At 39.3% G+C, this 18,980-nt stretch overlaps 1 protein-coding gene across 1 annotated transcript in view; it reads right to left on the bottom strand.

Moving 5' to 3' along the window:
• Positions 1 to 556: 556 nt before the first annotated feature.
• Positions 557 to 18,980, bottom strand: part of ADGRV1 (adhesion G protein-coupled receptor V1) — a 414,454-nt gene continuing 396,030 nt past the window's right edge. Inside the window, exons 89-91 of the mRNA XM_084628496.1 lie at positions 12,225 to 12,416; positions 10,851 to 11,028; positions 557 to 1,907 (exon numbers count right to left, since the gene is read on the bottom strand). Of these exons, the coding sequence (XP_084484622.1) occupies positions 1,789 to 1,907; positions 10,851 to 11,028; positions 12,225 to 12,416 (489 nt within the window). The 3' untranslated portion in view covers positions 557 to 1,788. The remainder of the gene's footprint in view (positions 1,908 to 10,850; positions 11,029 to 12,224; positions 12,417 to 18,980) is intronic.

Below are 18,980 nucleotides of genomic sequence, written 5' to 3'. Positions count from 1 at the left end.
TGAATTGGGGCCCAAATCATAGAGATTCAAACTCTCCATCTGCACTATTGCCATTGACTTCAACAGTACCAGGATTTGACCCTCAGTGGGTATTTGCTTTGTTGTGTGGAGAGCACAAGAGCAGTGGACAAATGAACTGGCAGCCAGAGAACTTAGGACATTGTTCGACAAAGTGCATGTTTAAATTTAGGCATGAGCTTAAATCCTATTAACTTCAATGGGCCTAAAGTACCTGTGTAAAGTTAAGCATATGTTTGATTTACTGCACAGATATGCAGTTAAGTGTCTGTAAATTCTTTGCTCAACTGGGGCCTTGGAAAGGGCCTACCTGGTGAAAGATACTCTCCTCTTCAGATTGTGAATGGTAGAGGTGGCCTGCTGTCCTCCCCAGCAGTTGCAGAGGCTAGCGGGGCTGGCAGCTGAAGGGTTCACATTTGCTAGGCAGTATAGTCACAGTGAAGAGTAATTGGCTTCAGCAAAAGCGGGAGACACGCCTCCTCCCTGCCCACTGTACGACCAGATATGTATGTGTCATTGATAAAGGACAGTCCTTACATTTATTTAGTTGTGAAAATCATGGAATAGATTCCTTTATTTCTGATCAATTGCAAAACCATAGTCAAGGTACACTTATTCTGGCCCTGTAATTACCTCTCCTCCACTCTGCACACAGTCTCAGCCAAGGCTATTTCTCACATCTGAAAATTTGACTAAAAGTATGTATTTTTCACTTTCACACTTCTCCAAGAATGATTGAAGTGACGGTACTCACACTTACCAAAATAATTTCCTTCTAGGTGGAGACCAAACATGCAAAAATTCATAAAGCAGAAGTTCAGAAAGTTTTAAGCATATGCAAATATGGGATTATTATGGAAGCTGGACAACAATACCTGTTAACAGCAGCAGGATATACTAGACAAGCATTATAACAACTGATTTATTTATTTTTTATTTAGGAACAAACTATAAAGGTTACACTTTAGTAAAAGATCCCAGACAACCTTCTTAAAGACAGTTTGACTGTCAAAGGTCTCTGATGTCGCTCAGTTACGCAAAATGCAATTATAAAATGCACTATTTCAAATTAAAATGTCCATACAACAAAACAAACCCAACAACAGTGTAACAGAACCCTCAAGATATGCATAGACCTACTGAGTAACTGAGTGATCTTATAACTGGCCTTTATCTCTCCTTCCCTTCTGTTTGTTTCTGACCCTCACATGTTGTGTCATGTCAGAATTTATATTGTAAGATCTCTGGAGCAAGTATTGTGTCTTTACTTGCTTCTGTGAAGTTCACAGTTGTTAGCTCTCAAAAACCAAAGAACATATTACAGGGAGAGACTCTGTCATTAAAATCCTCTCCTGCTCAACTATAATTAACCACCTCAACTTCCAGTTCCAGAAATATTATTTTTCACTTGGACAGTGCTCAGACACAAATAATGACAGACATGTTTATATCAAATGAACTCTACTGGGTTTATTAAATGGTGTTACACATACAGGGTAATTAAAAAAAATCTACACTTCATGGAATATGTGCATCCACTTAGAGGATACAAATCTGGGCCAACTTCCATTGAATCTGTTGATGCTCAGTCACTGTAAAAATGTACAGGATATTTTCTGACATATAAAAAGAAAACCTACCATTCTTTGTTAATCATCCAGTTCAGCTCACAGCATTCTACCACACAGCTGCATGTAGTGTTTTAGTGCAAAAGGAAATAAAAATATAAAAATATGGAGATTTGAATTTTAAAAAAAACAACCAATGGCGTTAGAGGTGAGTGTCTGCTATGGGTATTCTTCTAAGTTCTACAATCTGGGAGTTAGCCATGCTGCCTCCATCCTGGCTGCCATGGTAGGAATCATTATCACTGATATTGAGGCCTGCACCTGAAACACAAAGCCAAGAAACAAACAATGAGGACTGAAGACTGAAACAGCAAGGATGACATCATATCCTGTTACACAAGGAAATCTGCCCTACTTCTCTATTCTTATTACAGCAGCTCTTCTCCTCCCCCACAAAAGTACAGCAGATTTTCTGATATGGTCTACAGCTTTGCACCCACAGACTGTAGGCTCATTTAACTGAGGACACATCTCTGCACCTACATTGTTCATGTCTTTGCCCACAACATAGGTCACTTAAATGTCTCAGTACCTGATTTGATGGTGTGAACAGGTACTCGGATGTCTACCTCACAGTCTCTGTTCCCCTGACATCACATGCATAAATGGAAGCCTGGTTAAGGTAGCGCTCAAAATTCGACCCTCAGGAGTTTCTTTTTAGGGGATTCATTTCTAGTGGTGGAATCTACCATATGATGCTAAAATGATCATTTCAGCTGTTTCAATAGGGTTCTACTTTCAGCATGACCAAATGGGCAGGTTAAATATCCCTCCTTAACCCTCCCTGCTTAAACCTACAACTGGCACTGGCTGATGCATTGTGCCTGTCCTCTAGTGCAAGATAACACTGTAGTAAACAAAGCATAAAAATGAACAGCTCTTATTTGGGCTTTTCGGGACTTGAGATTCAGATTTATTCAGAACTGCACATCAATGAAATTAAGTGTGGTAACTCCAAAACAGATTAACACCAGACATTACTTTCCAGTGAAATCAGTTATAGATAGCCAAGGGCTAAGGAAAATTACACAGACTGGGCAAAATCCAGTGACTCCAGTGATTGCAAAGGAGTTACACCATGAATGATATTTGGCTCATTAGGTTCTGAAAATGTCATGCTCATGAAAGCCATAATTTCCATTTTTTCAGGCTAAAATATTTTAAGAAATATAAATCAGTTGTAAAGCTGACTTCTTGCTCTTCTCTCCCTAGCTGGCATCCTAGGCTTTAGAATGTTTAGGAATGGTAAGGTCGGGAGTCAACAGTTTTCCTTTTAAGTTTCAGAAGGTCCTCATATTTTTTTAGGTCACCAGATGCTCTCTCTTTAGTAAGTTTCACCATGCACTTCCAAATAGGAAACTGGGGGGGGGGAGGCTGAATATAGGAAATGTGAAAGATCAGCTATAAGACATAGGCTGTGATTTTGAATATGGAGAAGGACTCAGAAGGAAGCAAAGTGACAGGTTAACTTTTTCAAGAAGGTATGGATTCAGAGTAGCAGCCGTGTTAGTCTGTATTCGCAAAAAGAAAAGGAGTACTTGTGGCACCTTAGAGACTAATCAATTTATCTGAGCATAAGCTTTTGTGAGCTATAGCTCACTTCATCGGATGCATGTGAGCTGTAGCTCACGAAAGCTTATGCTCAAACAAATTGGTTAGTCTCTAAGGTGCCACAAGTCCTCCTTTTCTTTTTTCAAGAGGGTATAACACTGGGTGTGTGAATTCATTCAGGGGAGAGATCACTATCAAGCAAGAGAGGTGTAAAAAGCTGTCTGATGGGGCAGGATGTACCATAATGCTAGCTGTGGAGGAGTTTAGAGTCTGAATTAGCGAAGCTCTGAAGTTGAGGAGTAGGTTTATTAAAGCCAGTGTGCCTACTCCTACACTTAAAGTTAGACACTAAGTGCTTAATTACCTTAATGATGAAACTGTTTGAAATTGAAAAAAGCATAACTATTTTTTTCCTTTTCTTGTTTTTTGCACTCTTTCCTTCTCTTAGATGGGGACTGTTTAGTTTAGAAAGGAGAGATACAATATGAGTGATATAGAGAAGGTAAATCAGACACTCATATTGGCCTCTTATTATGCAAGAACAAGATGGCATTCAATTAACTTGAAAGGCCACACATGTAAAATAGATAAATGAAAATTATTTTTTTGCACAAAACAATTAGCCTGTGGAATTTATTGCCACAAGATATCTTTAAGACAAAGAGGTGAATGGCTTTCAAAAAGGATTAGACACTTACATGTTTAATGAGGATTATTTTACAATGTACATGAACCCTCATGCTTCAGGTCATTAGGTAACCACTAACTGATGGTGTTAGAAAGAAATTTCTCTTGCAAACATGTTATTCCAGCATTGTCCATTGTGGGGGTTTCTTGAAGCATCTGGCAATGGTCATTATCAGAGACAAGTTTCAGAGTAGCAGCCGTGTTAGTCTGTATCTGCAAAAAGGAAAGGAGGACTTGTGGCACCTTAGAGACTAACAAATTTATTTGAACATAAGCTTTCGTGAGCATCCGATGAAGTGAGCTGTAGCTCACGAAAGCTTATGCTCAAATAAATGTGTTAATCTCTAAGGTGCCACAAGTCCTCCTTATCAGAGACAAGATACTAGACTACATGGACTAATCTGATATTGCAGTACTTACATTCCTAAATGGAACATGGCCAGGCAGCATCCTTTTAGGAAGGAGACAACAGATTGTTGTGTTTAAAATAGGTTAATTCCCTTTATAACAGTCATTGCTCTGACAAAATGTTTAGGAATTGATCCTTTTTAGGAATTAGAGTTTCAATGTAACCCGGGATACCAAACTACCAAACAGTTGGTCTACAGATTAGTGAGGCTAGGAGTGTTTACAAGACAAGGTTTGCAGAGTTCATTGGGCCAGCTTGTTCTCAGTTTAGGGCCCATCTTGCCTCAGAACTAGATGTAACCATTTCAGAGTGAGCATGGTTACAGCTGCAAAACCAGCAAGACCCCTCCAGTGACATCTACTGGTCAAAATATTTATTCAGTGAATCCCAACACTCAACATACTTTAAAAATTGTTCCACATGAAGGGCCTAAGTTTGATCTTACTTAGCTGCCTGCACACGTATCAAGCTTTCACTATAATATCTGTGAAAAATGTTGAATGTTATTTTTATCTGTTGTACACATTTTTAGGGGTATTTTAATCATATTATAAACACATAGACTATATTCTGCATCCATCACACTTTTTTAGTCAATGTGCAATATTAGACATTACATACAAAAATCTGATGGTAGATATACACACACTCTTACACTTTACATCTCATTTTATGGGATTGGCTGGCTATAGAGATTGGTAGAGTAATATGTCACCAATTGATCCTCTAGTGACAAATTTTAGGATTCAATGGAAATGAGTCCTTGGTCCTAGTGGAACCATGTCCCACATCCACTATTTCAGCTAGCACCTCTGTTGGCAGTAACAATGGAGAAGCCAATTGAATGGGCAGGGAAATCACCTTCTCCCCCTTTTCTCACCTTTTGACTTGTTCCTTTCAGACCGGATATGAGGTACATTGGTGAGGCAAGGTGGGAGAGCTAAGATTGCCATTGCCTGTACCATAGCTGTGGATAAAAAGGACTTTTCTCTACAAGAAGTTTATCCAGCACCTTTCAGGAATGCTAAACAACTGAACATTTCAGCCAATATTTTCAAAAGTGACTTCTAGTTTTGGGTTCCCAATCTGAGATACTGAGTCTCAAAGTGAGCACGCAAAATGATGGCAGCCAAAATTAGCAGACTCTTTTGAAAATGTCGACCTGTTCAATACTATATTCAACGAATTATTGTGGGACGCTTACATGGCGTTGTGTGTTGTATTTTAATAACCAATTTACTTTTCAAATTATTTTTGATTTTGGAGGGTTTTTTACATTATTAACGCAGAAGGGCCAAATTCAGGCTGGCAGTGAACAAAACTTCCTTAAACATTGCAAATGTGGGTCATAAACCTGCCTTCCTTGGTTCTGTCATCACTTGATAATCTCAGGTGTAGTGTGGTAGTGATTATGAGCCAAAAGTATGGTATGACTTCTAATGACTACTATAAACAGACCTGCTCCCCAAACAGCTTATTCATACCACAGGCAAGAGAAGGAGCAAAACTGTGCATCTAGGAATGTTTTGGAGGCTTTTATGTGTTGAACCTCCATCGGGCCCAGAGGGAGTGACTTCAGTAGAAAGGCAGGGGTGGGAGTGTTTGTGATTGGTGGGAATATGGTTCGGACTGAGAGGTCAGTAAGGCTAGCATTCAGTTCCAGCATTAAATTTATGCCTAAGGAGCAAAGCTTATGAGTAATTCACTGCTTGAGGCCAGCATCCACCGATTTTTCCCTTCATCCCATCCTTTTTTAACTACACTCCCCCCTTACATAACATGTGGAGATCCAGCAGCTTACTGCTTTCTAGACAGGAGGACTGAAGTGTAGCTGTGCTTAAATGGGAGTCACTTTAAAATGGTTTTATATCTTAATTACCCTAAACCCATGTATTAGAGTGAATCAGTCTTAAAGAGGAGGGGCTCATTAAGCTGTCAAGATGAGCCTGAGAACTAAAAAAGGAATCAGACAAAATGTGATTTAGCCCAAAATGAATGGGTATTATTAGATAATTAATGTAATTAGCAATAACTAATTATGGAATAATTATCCTTATTCAGTGGAAGCATAGTCCTTTGATTTATTATGAAAGCCATAAAAGAAATAAAATAAAATAAACCATTTAAGCCAACCTAATGACTAGCAGGAAACAAACAAGGTTTTAGCATCAATCAACAGGCAGTACATTTTTTTATATTATTTTTCCTGGAGTAATCTTTCCTTAATCCCTTGCACAGAGCTGAAGCTCTTGGAGTTATACAAACTACATGATACTGTACCCAATTTCTCTGCTTCCCTGGCACAATGCTGCATTGGAGCCAGCTTAACTGGCCACTGGAGAATTCCCCCATAGTGGAATCCTTGGGTGACGTAGACTCACCATAGTGGCTCCTGTAGTATTCCTTCCAATACAGGGGGGCTAGCTAATGGAAAGGGGACATAGCTGGGTGTTCTTATGTTCGGCAATTCCTGGCTGACAAACAACCCCTGAGATCATTGGCAGCAAACATAAATTAGAGAAACCTTCAGGTTGCTCTGAATTACCTCTGCATTTCATACCGGAGTGTCACAGAGACATCTTTGCTCATTCTCATGCTGACCAGTCCCTCAGGATCTGAGCCATTATTTCTAGCATAATTAGGGCTACCTGTAGAAGGTTCTGGATTGACAATCTTGGGGAATGAAGTCTTCTACTTATCCTTAGACCAGGTAAAACAAAGGCAACAGGAGTGCAAGCTTCCCCACCCCACTAAAATGCCTCAACCTTTTTCAAAAGGGGCTACCAGAAATGCACTGTGCAGTACAGGGCAGTCTGAACAACATGTTCATGCAATCTTAGGTCATTCTCTTGAGTCTGCAGAAAGGTTGTCAGATAGTATTTAATAGGAACCAAATAGAAATGCTTTTCTTAATAACCTCAAATGAAAATGTATCTTTTCTCCTTTGCCTGCATCTTTTAATTGCTCTCTCGTTGTTTATCCCCATAATTGTATTATTTAACTCTGCCATGGATTTTGGATTAAGTGTGATGGGCCACAGCCACAAAGTTTGGATCCTCATTCTCTTCGGGATTTTCCTTGGATACATTAGACAGGTGGGGCCAGTTCAAATCTTGATTTGATTTGAATCTGGATTTGATTTATCTAGCTACTTTTATGATCTCCATTACTGGAGTTTTCCTAAAGCCTGGAGCTGTTCAGAACCAAGGTCTTGGCTCAAACTCACCTCTCATATAAAATAAAGTTGTGCTGAACTAAGGCAAACTATTCTTACTGTTGGTTAATAAACCGCCATCACATTAAATCCCTGCTACTCTCAAATTGGAACCGATGTTTTAAGGCCCACTCCTGCACACTCTTTACTATTGAATGTTGTGATTACTGCTGTGAATGGCTCAACTGACATCAAATGCAGCTGCACAAAACAATAAGCACTATTATTGGTGGTAAGCATATGCAACATCTAACCCATAATGACGAAAGTCTCCATTATTATCAGGGATCATAGTTTTCCGTAATTAAAAAACAAAATTCTCCAATAAAAAAAACACAAAATCCACAATTTTCCACAATTAAAATGAAATGCTTAACTTTAGTTTCCCTAGCCACAATATATATAGGTATCAGTTGAACACAATGTTTTACTGATATACAGTAGAACCCCATTTATCCGAGCCTCCATTATCCGGTTGTCAGCATTAACTGAGTCACCAGCTGTCCGGGGCGAACAGTGACTGGGGCTCGGGAGGTCAGTCCCAGGCAGCTGCGTAATGGAGGCTCAGAAAACAGGGTTCTACTGTACGTTTTCATTTTTTCACAAAATTGTAAAAACTAAAGATTCTCTTTAAAAATGCAAATTCCAATTTTTTCCATGGCAAATGGATTTCTAGGATCCCTGTTTATTACCAATTTTCTGTGTCATTCAGTTTCCCGAAGATTATTTTAAAAGCATATGGAAGGAAAAAATAAAACAAAAAAATAAAGGCCACAAATTTTTTAAATGAATGCCTGAAGCCAGCGGGAGCTACCAAGTGCTCAGAATTTTTGAAAATCTGGCAACTTATTTAGATACCCTGTTATGGATTTAGGAATCTAATTTCAGGCGCCCAATTTCGAAAATCTTGGCCAAAAACTGTACTAAATGCTATAGTAGTTAGCAGTAGACTGGGTGACAAAAGAAAAATGTGCTGAAAAATGTCCAGTAGAAATGAACATGTTCAGGAAATGAACCGCAGGTTGGACAATGTAAAAAAATACCATTGAAAGTGACAACCTATAAAGAAATAATTTGGTAGCTTTGTGCCTAACCCTAGAATAATCTTATAATTCCCTTTTTCATTAAAAAAACAAAACAAAAAACAAATCAATTGGCTTGTTAGGATATAGATATTCAGGCCTTAGGATATAGATATTCAGGCCTGTCTGCAAAGGCCTGTACTTTAAGAATTTAGGTGTATTCTTATCACTTGGCTAGTTCTAGAGGTATAAAAGAAAGAATCAAAATCACTGTCTGGCGGTGTAAGGGCCTTCTCTTACTGTCACAGTCTGAGGCCCTGTTCTTAGGCTAAGGCCTTTGGCTAAGCAGCAGAGGCAGCCATAAGCTAGGAAGCGACCGGTCACCTCCTCACATCCCAAACTAGTCACATTGAAATAAGGTGCTATTGGGCTGTTAGGAATACAGTCCTGTCCTGATAGTGCCTATCACCTCCAGAGAAAGGGAAGTGCCTAGAAAATGTTAAAGGAAACTTAGTTTGATAGCATCCTGTGTGGCAAGAACTCACTTATCAATACTGGGATGTGAAATCCTCACTTCTGTATTGTTTTGTCATTATAGTTCCCACTTTGCTATTGTTTGTCTGTATAATCTCTGTCTGGTTCTGTGATTGTTCCTGTCTGCTGTATAATTAATTTTGCTGGGTGTAAACTATTAAGGTGGTGGGATATAATTGGTTACATAATCATGTTACAATATGTTAGGATTGGTTAGTTATTTTCAGGAAAATGATTGGTTAAGGTATAGCTAAGCCGAACTCAAGTTTTACTATATAGTCTGCAGTCAATCAGGAAGTGAGGGGGTGAGTGTGTGGGTGGGAGAGATGGGAACAGGGAATGGGGGTGGAGAAATTGGAATCATGTTTTGCTAAAGAGGGGAAATGGGAACAGGGAATGGGGGTAAGGAAATTGCAATCATGTTTTGCTAAAGGGGGAAATGGGAATGGGGGTAAGGAAATTGGAATAATATTTTGCTAAGGGCAGGAATGGGAACAGGGACACAGGTGTAAGGCTCTGTGGTGTCAGAGTTGGGAAGGAGGATACTAAGGAAGGAAACTGGAATCATGCTTGCTGGAAGTTCACCCCAATAAACATTGAATTGTTTGCACCTTTGGACTTCGGGTATTGTTGCTCTTTGTTCATGCGAGAAGGACCAGGGAAGGAAGTGGGTGAAGGAATAAGCCCCCTAACATGGCTTACTATTGTTTTATAAAACAAAAACAAGTTAAGTGGCACCAGCAGAATGTGTATCTTTGTGTATTTATTGTAACATTGGCTGTTTATTTGGAAGCTGCACTGAATTAAATGTGGAGGATTTTCTCAAGCACAGAAAGGAACATGAACACTTTTAAATGGTTAGCGTTTCACATACATAGGACTAAAGTAAAGGGTCCCCACTGTTGGGGTGCACTTTTTAATTAAATGGGAAACGTGCAACTGTTCAAGGGAAGTTCAGATTTAATGTACATATTCTCTGTCTTTATTACACACACATATGTAAAGTATAACATGAAGTCAAGATACAGTTATATTGTAATAGTATTCTTTCATATTTAAAATTATTATTTAAAATTATTATTTTAAATTATTATTTATGATACAGTACACACTACATTTATATAAACAAATGCATACAATATAGGTATAGTACTGCACCATATATTAGGAATTTAAATGAGAGAATACTATTTGAAGCTTAACTTTTGAGGGATCAATCCAATCTACACTGGAGTTAATGGGAATCATTCCATAGAGTTTAATAGGAGTTGGATTGAGTCAGTATAAAGACAGTATAAATACACTTATTAAAACAGCTGAAACCTGGTGAAGGGAGAGAGCCTGAATGTCTATGCTGCTTTTATTAGCCCCACTGCGTAGGTCCCGCAAACCCAAGTCTGGGCTCAGACTCGCTGCTGTGGGGTTTGTTTGTTTATTTATTTGGTTTTGCTTTGCTATGTAGACTTACCCCTAAAGTACTTGGAGAAAAATGTTAAACTTTCAACCTTTCCTGGCTTCTGTTGGTTTGTATCACAAGCTTAATGTTATTCAAATGATGCTTTTGTAGGCCTATTTCCCTTGTTATTTCAAATAATATGGTCATTATTCTTAGTTCAGAGAATAACAGTTCACACCAAAACAAAAATGTTGCTCTAGATTTGTACTGGCAATCAAGAATGTGTTAGCAGCAATTGGATCTTCCCTTTTAGTGACTCCCTGAGAAACTGTTATGTTACAAAGCATAGCATACAGGCTTCTAGAAACCAAGAAAAAAAACTGCTACTCACCAGTTTTTAAAGCAAATATTAAGTCATCAAACTCTTGTGATTCCTCGTCAGACACCAATGAGCTGTTACTAAATCCTCCAGAAGTGTTGAAGGCATGCCCATTTTGCGGGCTCTGCTTAAAAGTAGCACTGGCCTGACTAGTTGGCCGCAAGGATGCCCTCTCCCAGTCTGCTGGCACCTTAAATGAGTTTAAAAGTCTCAAAGCTGCAGTTATCATCAAAAGCTATAGTACATGAACAGTTCTGTCTGTCCACATTCTTAACCAGACCCTCTTCACTGCCGTATCTGAACGGTTTGAACCCATGACTATGCAGGATCAGGGGAGTCATAATGGGCTTTTTTGGCACCTCTTCCTGGGGAAAGTCTAGCTCAATGTTTTTCTCTTTAAAATTACTGTAATTGATTACAAGTAATTTGGCTTTGTGTTCATTATGAATGGTCTAGTTGGTTTAAAAAAGTCATCCAACTTTTCCCCATATCTGAAGATTCTCCTCAGGTACAGAGAAGTTCTAATTAAAGTATTCTAAAATTCCATTGAAAATCTCTTTGTTTGTTCTTTCTTTGAATGTCAACGTGGTTGCCTTTCCCCATCTGAGACCCTCCAAAACAGTCTGTCTTTCCTCTCCATACCATCTAAGATCCTCTTTCTTTCCACTTGATACGACCCTTCACTGGTGCCCCACTCTCCCTCCCATCCCACGACAATCTTATTTATTTGTTTAAATAATTCATCTTCACAATATTATGTGCCTTTGAAAATGCTGGGGCAGAGCTTGGTAGTACATCCCATCAGCCATCTAATTCAAAACTAGAACTGGCCAGAAAACAGAATTTCTGTCCCAGAAAAAAAATGAGTTTGAATTGTTTTTGTTTCACAGAACTCATCATGTGACAAATCCAATTGTGACATCCATAAAGATCAGAAGTGAAAACCTGGCCCTACTGAAGTCAACAGGAGTTTTGCCATGGACTTCAATGGGGCCAGGATTCACCCCAGAATTACAGTAACCTGGAAAGTATTTTATGTTGACTGTGACCTACTTTTCAAATACTCAATCCATGGCCTTATAACAAAGCTAATAAGCAATGTAAAAAAAAAGGGGGGTGGAGTGGGGTGATCTATAGCTCTGATGTTACCAGAGAGCTGTAATTCAGAGGAGTGCTACCATGCCTGACAATAGCAACTTTTATTGTACAAGCTAACATCATTATATATCTCCCCCTCCCCCCAAATTCAGACATGAAGCATAAAAACAAAAATAATCCCACCCCGGCAATTCACAGGTGGTCATCTCACATCTATGTATATCACTGTTTCCCCATTCAGCTTTACAGTAAGTATGATAATGATTATGAGGTATAGAATACAGGTACCTCTTCTATAGCACTGATCAGGTTCTGAGTAGACTTGCTGATCTCTCCTCCTGCTGGGGGCATCCCACTGCCATGTGTGAAGAAGGCGGAGCCTGGGCTTGTGTGTCCATTCATATCTATGGTGTAACTTGCTTTCACAGGGCAACAAAGCTGGTTGTGTAGGATAAAATACACCACAAAGACGTAAAGACCCTGGAGAAAAGGAAAGCATCAGTGAAATGAAGCAATCCTAGATTGGGAACACAGAGTCATGACAAGATTCTACATGCCGTAGCAGATGCCCTCTTTTACTCCAACAGCCAATGGTTCATGTGATTGGGATATGAAACACTGAATCACAAGAGCAGGTGTCATTGTAAAACTCAGGTTTAGAAGTTAACAGTAAGCGTAATCTTATGTCCTGAGGCCCCCAGTAATGGTCATTAAAAATGATTATCTGGTTAACCCACCCAGTTGTGAAGCCAAGATCAGAGCAAAAAACAAGTTTTGCAGCCATCACAACAGTGAGAAAACAGGTTTAGGGACTGCTTTACAACAGAAACTGGCAACTGCTCACCACTTATTTTATTCTGCCAGCCACTATTTTTTGTTCTCATATTGACCTGCTGGCTTCTTACATTCCTGCTCTAACATCAATCTCATGCAAACTGCTTTGCTGCCATCATTGATATCAAGCTGCAGTTTTAAAAGAAATTCTCCATGCTACTCCCTAATTGAACAGTGGCTTTCATTTATGATTTTTACAAGAGCCCTACTGTGTGTGTCTCTGTGGCTCTTCTTTAAAACTTGCTAATTTTGACCTTTAAGTTGAGCCAACACAAAGTGTTAAAACTGTGTCTTTTGTCTGCACAAAAATCATATCATTTAACTTTTGGGACTGAAATCTGACTCTCTCTTTCTGGTCTGATTGTTAAATTATATGAATATTGGGTGTGGGCAGAAGGGAACAACTTTTTAAATAAAGAAGAAGGAGTTAATTCCGAGATCTGCAGAAAGGAGAATTCTAGAAGGCTTCCTTTTATTGAATTTGCATTGTTTTAATGGCTCCCTCTGTCGTCAGGACTTATGAAAAAACTAAATAGGGCAAGTCGTTTGAAATGTACCCTACAGGCATGAAACTTGTAATTGAGCTTATAAATAGTAAATGAGCTTTCATTTAGCCTCTTATTCTGAGGAATTTCTAATGTTTGCAACTTTAAATATGAAACGAGACTGGGAACACCCAGTTTCTGCATGTAGGTACACCTACGCAACAGAGACTGAAACCACACTTTATCAGAGAGTCACAGATTCATAGATTTGAAGGCCAGAAGAGGCCCTTATGATTATCAGGGCCAGATTAAAGACTTTTAGAGCCCTATGCACTATGGAAATTTGGGGGGGAGGGTGGATGCTACCTATCTTAGACTAGATAGAGAGGGCCCAAGCCTGTGGGGTTGCTTCCCTCTGCATAAGAATGGGGAAGGGGTACTATACCCTGTATGCAGCCAGGGACCTGCTCCCAGTCCCACCTATTCCTGATCTCAGGCTCAACTGCTGGTAGGAGTAGTAAATCCCCAGCCCTGCTTCTGCCTCTGGGCTCTTGTCTTGCCTCGGGCCTGGTAGGATCTGAGTGCAGCTGGGGTGGGCAAGTTGCTTCCTGCACTATTGATCATGGGTGCAAAACCTAGTGGCACTATGACCCTGTGAGCCAGATCACACCACCACTCACTCACTCATTCAGCTGGGGTGGCCAGGCTAAATCTGAAATAGGGGTCCTGTGCAACTGCACCCAGTGCATACTGGTTAATCCAGGCCTGATGATCATGTAATACAAGAAGATGAAACCCCAATCGGCTGAATACCATAAAAATGCCCCCTAAAACTATTGCAATGTTTGCTTCAGATTTTTGCAAAACAAGTTTAAGAGCAATAAAAATGTTAAACAATTAACTGTATTGATAAAAAAAGATTTTTTTACTGGATGATCTGTTTTTGTTTCTCAGTGATGTTCATGAACATTTTCGGGGAGGGGAGCCTTGTGAAAACTGAGTGGTGAGGTAAGTCTGTAAATTTAAAAATTAAAGCACATAGTACATACTTTTTTCTTTTCTTTTTTTTTAAACCAAAGGAACTATTGAACAGGAGTTAAAACATCCTCCCACTCTAAAAACAAATCTAAGGACTTTTAGGTGGGTTGGACATAATGGGATCAGCAACTGAAAAATTTTCTGTAAAAAAGTTAAGTATAAATTAGGGCTGTCAAGCAATTAAAAAATTAATTGCAATTAATCACACTGTTAAACAATAAGAGAATACCGTTTATTTAAATATTTTGGATGTTTTCTACATTTTCAAATATATTGAGTTCAATTATAACACAGAATACAAAGTGTACAGTGCTTACTTTATATATTTATTGTTGATTACAAGTATTTGCACTGTAAAAAAACCAAAAGAGTATTTTTCAGTTCACCTAATACAAGTACTGTAGTGCAATCTCTTTGATTTGAAAGTTGAACTTACAAATCTAGAATTATGTACAAAAAACAACTGCATTCAAAAATAAAACAATGTCAAACTTTAGAGCCTACAAGTCCATTCAGTCCCATGTCAGCCAATTGCTCAGACAAGCAAGTTTGTTTATATTTGCAGGAGATAATGCTGCCTGCTTCTTGTTTACAATGTCACCTAAAAGGGAAAACAGGCTTTCTCATGGCACTGTTGTAGCTGGCGTCCCTGCAAGATATTTACGTGCCAGATGTGCGAGAGATTCATATGTCCCTTCACGTTTCAACCACCATTCCAGAGGCAATGCATCCATGCTGATGACAGGTTCTGCTTGATAACAATCCAAAGCCGTGCAGACCAATGCATGTTCATTTTCATCATCATTTCAGGCTACCAGCAGAAGGCTGATTTTCTTTTTTGGTTGTTTGGGTGCTGTAGTTTCTGCATCGGAGTGTTGCTCTTTTAAAACTTCTGAAAGCATGCTCCACACCTCAACCCTCTCAGATTTTGGAAGGCACTTCAGATTATTAAACCTTAGGTCAAGCGCTGTAGCTATCTTTAGAAATCTCACATTGGTACCGTCTTTATGTTTTGTAAAATCTGCAGTGAAAGTGTTCTTAAAACTAACGTGCTGGGTCATCATCTAAGACTGCTATAACATGAAATATCTGGCATAATGTGGGTAAAACAGAGCAGGGGACATACAGTTCTTCCCCCAAGGAGTAGAGCCACAAATTTAATTAATGTTTTTTTTTGTTTGTTTTTTAAATGAGCATCATCAGCATGGAAGCATGTCCTTTGGAACGGTGGCCGAAGCATGAAGAGGCATACAAATGTTTAGCACATTGGACACGTAAATACCTTGCAGTGCCATCTACAAAAGTCCCATGCAAATGCGTGTTCTCACTTTCTGGTGACATTGTAACGAAGTTGGCAGCATTATCTCTCTTAAATGTAAACAAACTTTTTTGTCTAAATGATTGGCTGAACAGGAAGTAGGACTGAGTGGACTTGTAGGCTCTGAAGTTTTACATTGTTTTGTTTTTGGTGCAGTTATGTAACAAACAAAATATACATTTGTAAATTGCACTTTCGCGATAAAGAGATTGCACTGCAGTACTTGTATGAGGTGAATTGAAAAATACAGTTTCTTTTGTTTCCATCATTTTTACAGTGCAAATATTTGTAATAAAAATAATAATATAAAGTGAGCAGCGTACACTTTGTACTGTATTGTAATTGAAGTCAATATATTTGAAAATGCAGAAAAAATCCAAAAATATTTTATACATTTCAATTGGTATTCTATTGTTTAACAATGCAACTAAAACTGCGATTAATAATGATAAATTTTTTATCATTATTAATTTTTGAGTTAATTGCATGAGTTAACTGCGATTAATCGACACCCCTAATATAAAGCATAAAAAGGTATGAATGATGATTGTTGTTGAAGCAATTCTAAGAAGAACTGATGATAGTGAAATCATTGCACTCCGGAGTTCAGACAGTCTCTAGAAATTCAGTCTCTAAGAACCCATTCATAAAAGTTGCACATATATTTTATGTACCGTTTGCATTTTTCAAAAAGAATCTGCATGTTGAAAATGACTCACGTCAAAACTACGCACTTCCTTCCCATCGAATTGCAAGGATATAAGATTTTGCTGTGGAAGGCCAAATTCTGCCAGGCCCTGTCATATGTCCTGGCAGTAGACACTCTGCCAGAAAACTTGATATGATGCAAAGTGCCACTGAGGATTGGCAGTCAACTAGCGCTGCTGCAAAAGCAGATTGAACTGGCCAATGCGGGGGCATGATTAGGTAACTATAGCGCCCCAGTGGAAATTAAAGCTACATCCTATATAGAAATGTCAAGGGAAGACAGGTGGTGGTACTAGCCTGGGTAAATCATCTCAAATGAATCTGCTTGGAACATACTAGAGCAGGCAGTGCAAAAAGATGCCCTTTGCACTTCCTTCCCTCTTCCCTGTGCCAGCAAGAGTGAATCTGGCTTGAAACATTCTAAACTTTCCCTGGGCACCTCAAAGGGAGTGTGTGCTCTTCCAACAAGAAAGAAAAGGTCAATTCAGAACAACTGCTATCCCTGGATGAATTAATTGGGAGGCATAGGGAATCCCTGGTCACATCCCCTTTCTCCCACGCATACGCCATGCCAGCGTGAGGTATGAGTTTCTAGAGTGGCTCCATACCACCAGAAGATACACCAATTTAGGCTGGAATCTGCTAGTGACCAGAGATCAAGCTCCATTACCAAACGCAAGAATCTGGAACAGAGGTTGGCTCTCTGCAATGCTAGTACATGAAAAGAAGGGTACCTTTAGAGGGTTTAAGGCAGGAGTACAGGCTGCAAACAACAGAAGGCAGTATGGTTGTTTTGTGCACAGAGCACTGCACTGCACAGACCAATTCCAAAAGAGAGCAGTGACATAATTATGTGACTATGGAGACCCAGAAGAGATTAAAGCTGCCCTCACTTATGTGGCAGGTGGCTGTTTGCTGCTCCTTGTCAGCCCAAGCCTCCAGCTCAACTTATTCCACTATATTAATTCTATTATTAAACATTTAGATTGCAGAAGTACCTGGAGGTCTTGATCTGGGATCAGTGCCCCATTGTGCTAAGCACTGTATGAATGAATAGAACAAAGACAAGTCCCTTTTCCAGAAATCTCATAGTTAAGGCTAGCTGCAACAGGTGGATGAACAAATAAGTGGATGTGAAGGACAAGGCAAAAAGATGGGGGTATATGCATAAGTAAGCAGGCTCAGTGGTCACAGTGGGATATTATCCTAATCAGATTAGTAGCTACTATGGAGGTTTAATTTTGAGTGTATTTCAAACACTTGCAGTCCAGAGGAACTGTTATTATATTAGTCGAGGTTCAGAGAGATTGAGAGACCAACCAGATTCATCTGTACAATTCAACTCTTAAAATAACCCTTCTTGGAGTTACACAGTAGTGGGGAACACATAGCGACAATTTACTAGCAGCGGGTAGGCTTCAACACCCCAGGCTCATGGCAACAAAGCATCGTTATAGAAGAGCCCCATCGTTAGAGAAGAGCCTCTGCTACACTTAAGGTTAAGACCAACTGCTGTTGGCTGGGTACATCTGTCTCATCTGTAATTTCAGTACTTTTTTTTGTAAAAAAAAAATACCAGCCCCTTGGTCCAGAGGGGCTGGTATTAATCATAAAATAGTTTTAAGGTCAGCGATTTACAGAGTGTATTCCCTAATTTAAAATAGTCAGTTATAATCTTGCAAGAGCAGACACAGAGACAAACAGCAGGATACTTCTCTCAGGACCTGGAAGTCTGTCCGTGTTCTTATGAGAGCCAAGCAGCAGTGGCAATCGTGATGGTTCCTGTTGAAGGCTGGGGTGGAATTTCATTATGTGAGGTTCAGAGGGACTTCCACATTTTAATACACACTTATGATGAAATTGCTAATCTGTGTTTTTTCCATAATGAGTACGTAGATTACTCAGATAACCTGTCCGAGTCAAAGGGCACACAAGCAGTCACTGGCTAAGTCAGATATTAGAAACATGAATCCTGACTCTGAGGCCATGTCTACGCTATCACTTATGTCAGCAAAATTTATGTTGCTCCTGGATGTGAAAAAACCCCACCCCTGAGTGACATAAATTTCGCCAGCATAAGCAGTAGTGTACACAGCATTATGTTGGTGGGAGAACTTCTCCTGCCAAAATAGTTACCAAAATAGCTCATTGGAGTGGTTTAATTATGTCACTGACAGAGCTCTCTCCCATCAGCATAGAGAAGCTATGGGGATCTTACAGTGGCACAGCTGTATCGGTATAGCTCTGCCGCCGTAAGCTTAACTAATGTAGACATAGCCTTAGTTCTCTCACCCCTGTGCTCTCACTATTACAACACTGCCATCCAAGCAGAAGCTGAGAAAGCAACTTAAATTATGACTAGGGAAAGCAACACTCCTTGCTATGCACCATTTACAAAAGCATTACTTTCATAGACTCATACATTGCAAGGCCAGAAGGGCCCATTGTGATAATCTAGTCTGTACTCCTGTATAACACAGGCCATAGAACTTCCCCAAAATAATTCCTAGAGCAGATCATTTGGAAAAACATCCAGTGTTGATTTAAAAATGGTCAGTGATGGAGAATTTACCGTGACTCTTGGTAAATTGATCCAATGGTTAATTACTCTCACCATTAAAAACTCTGCAATTGTAGAGTTTAAACAACTCTCAGACCTTT

Source organism: Lepidochelys olivacea (genome assembly GCF_965140295.1).
Source record: "Lepidochelys olivacea isolate rLepOli2 genome assembly, chromosome: 5".
Classification (NCBI taxonomy): domain Eukaryota; kingdom Metazoa; phylum Chordata; order Testudines; family Cheloniidae; genus Lepidochelys; species Lepidochelys olivacea.
This window is presented reverse-complemented; position numbering and strand designations above follow the sequence as displayed.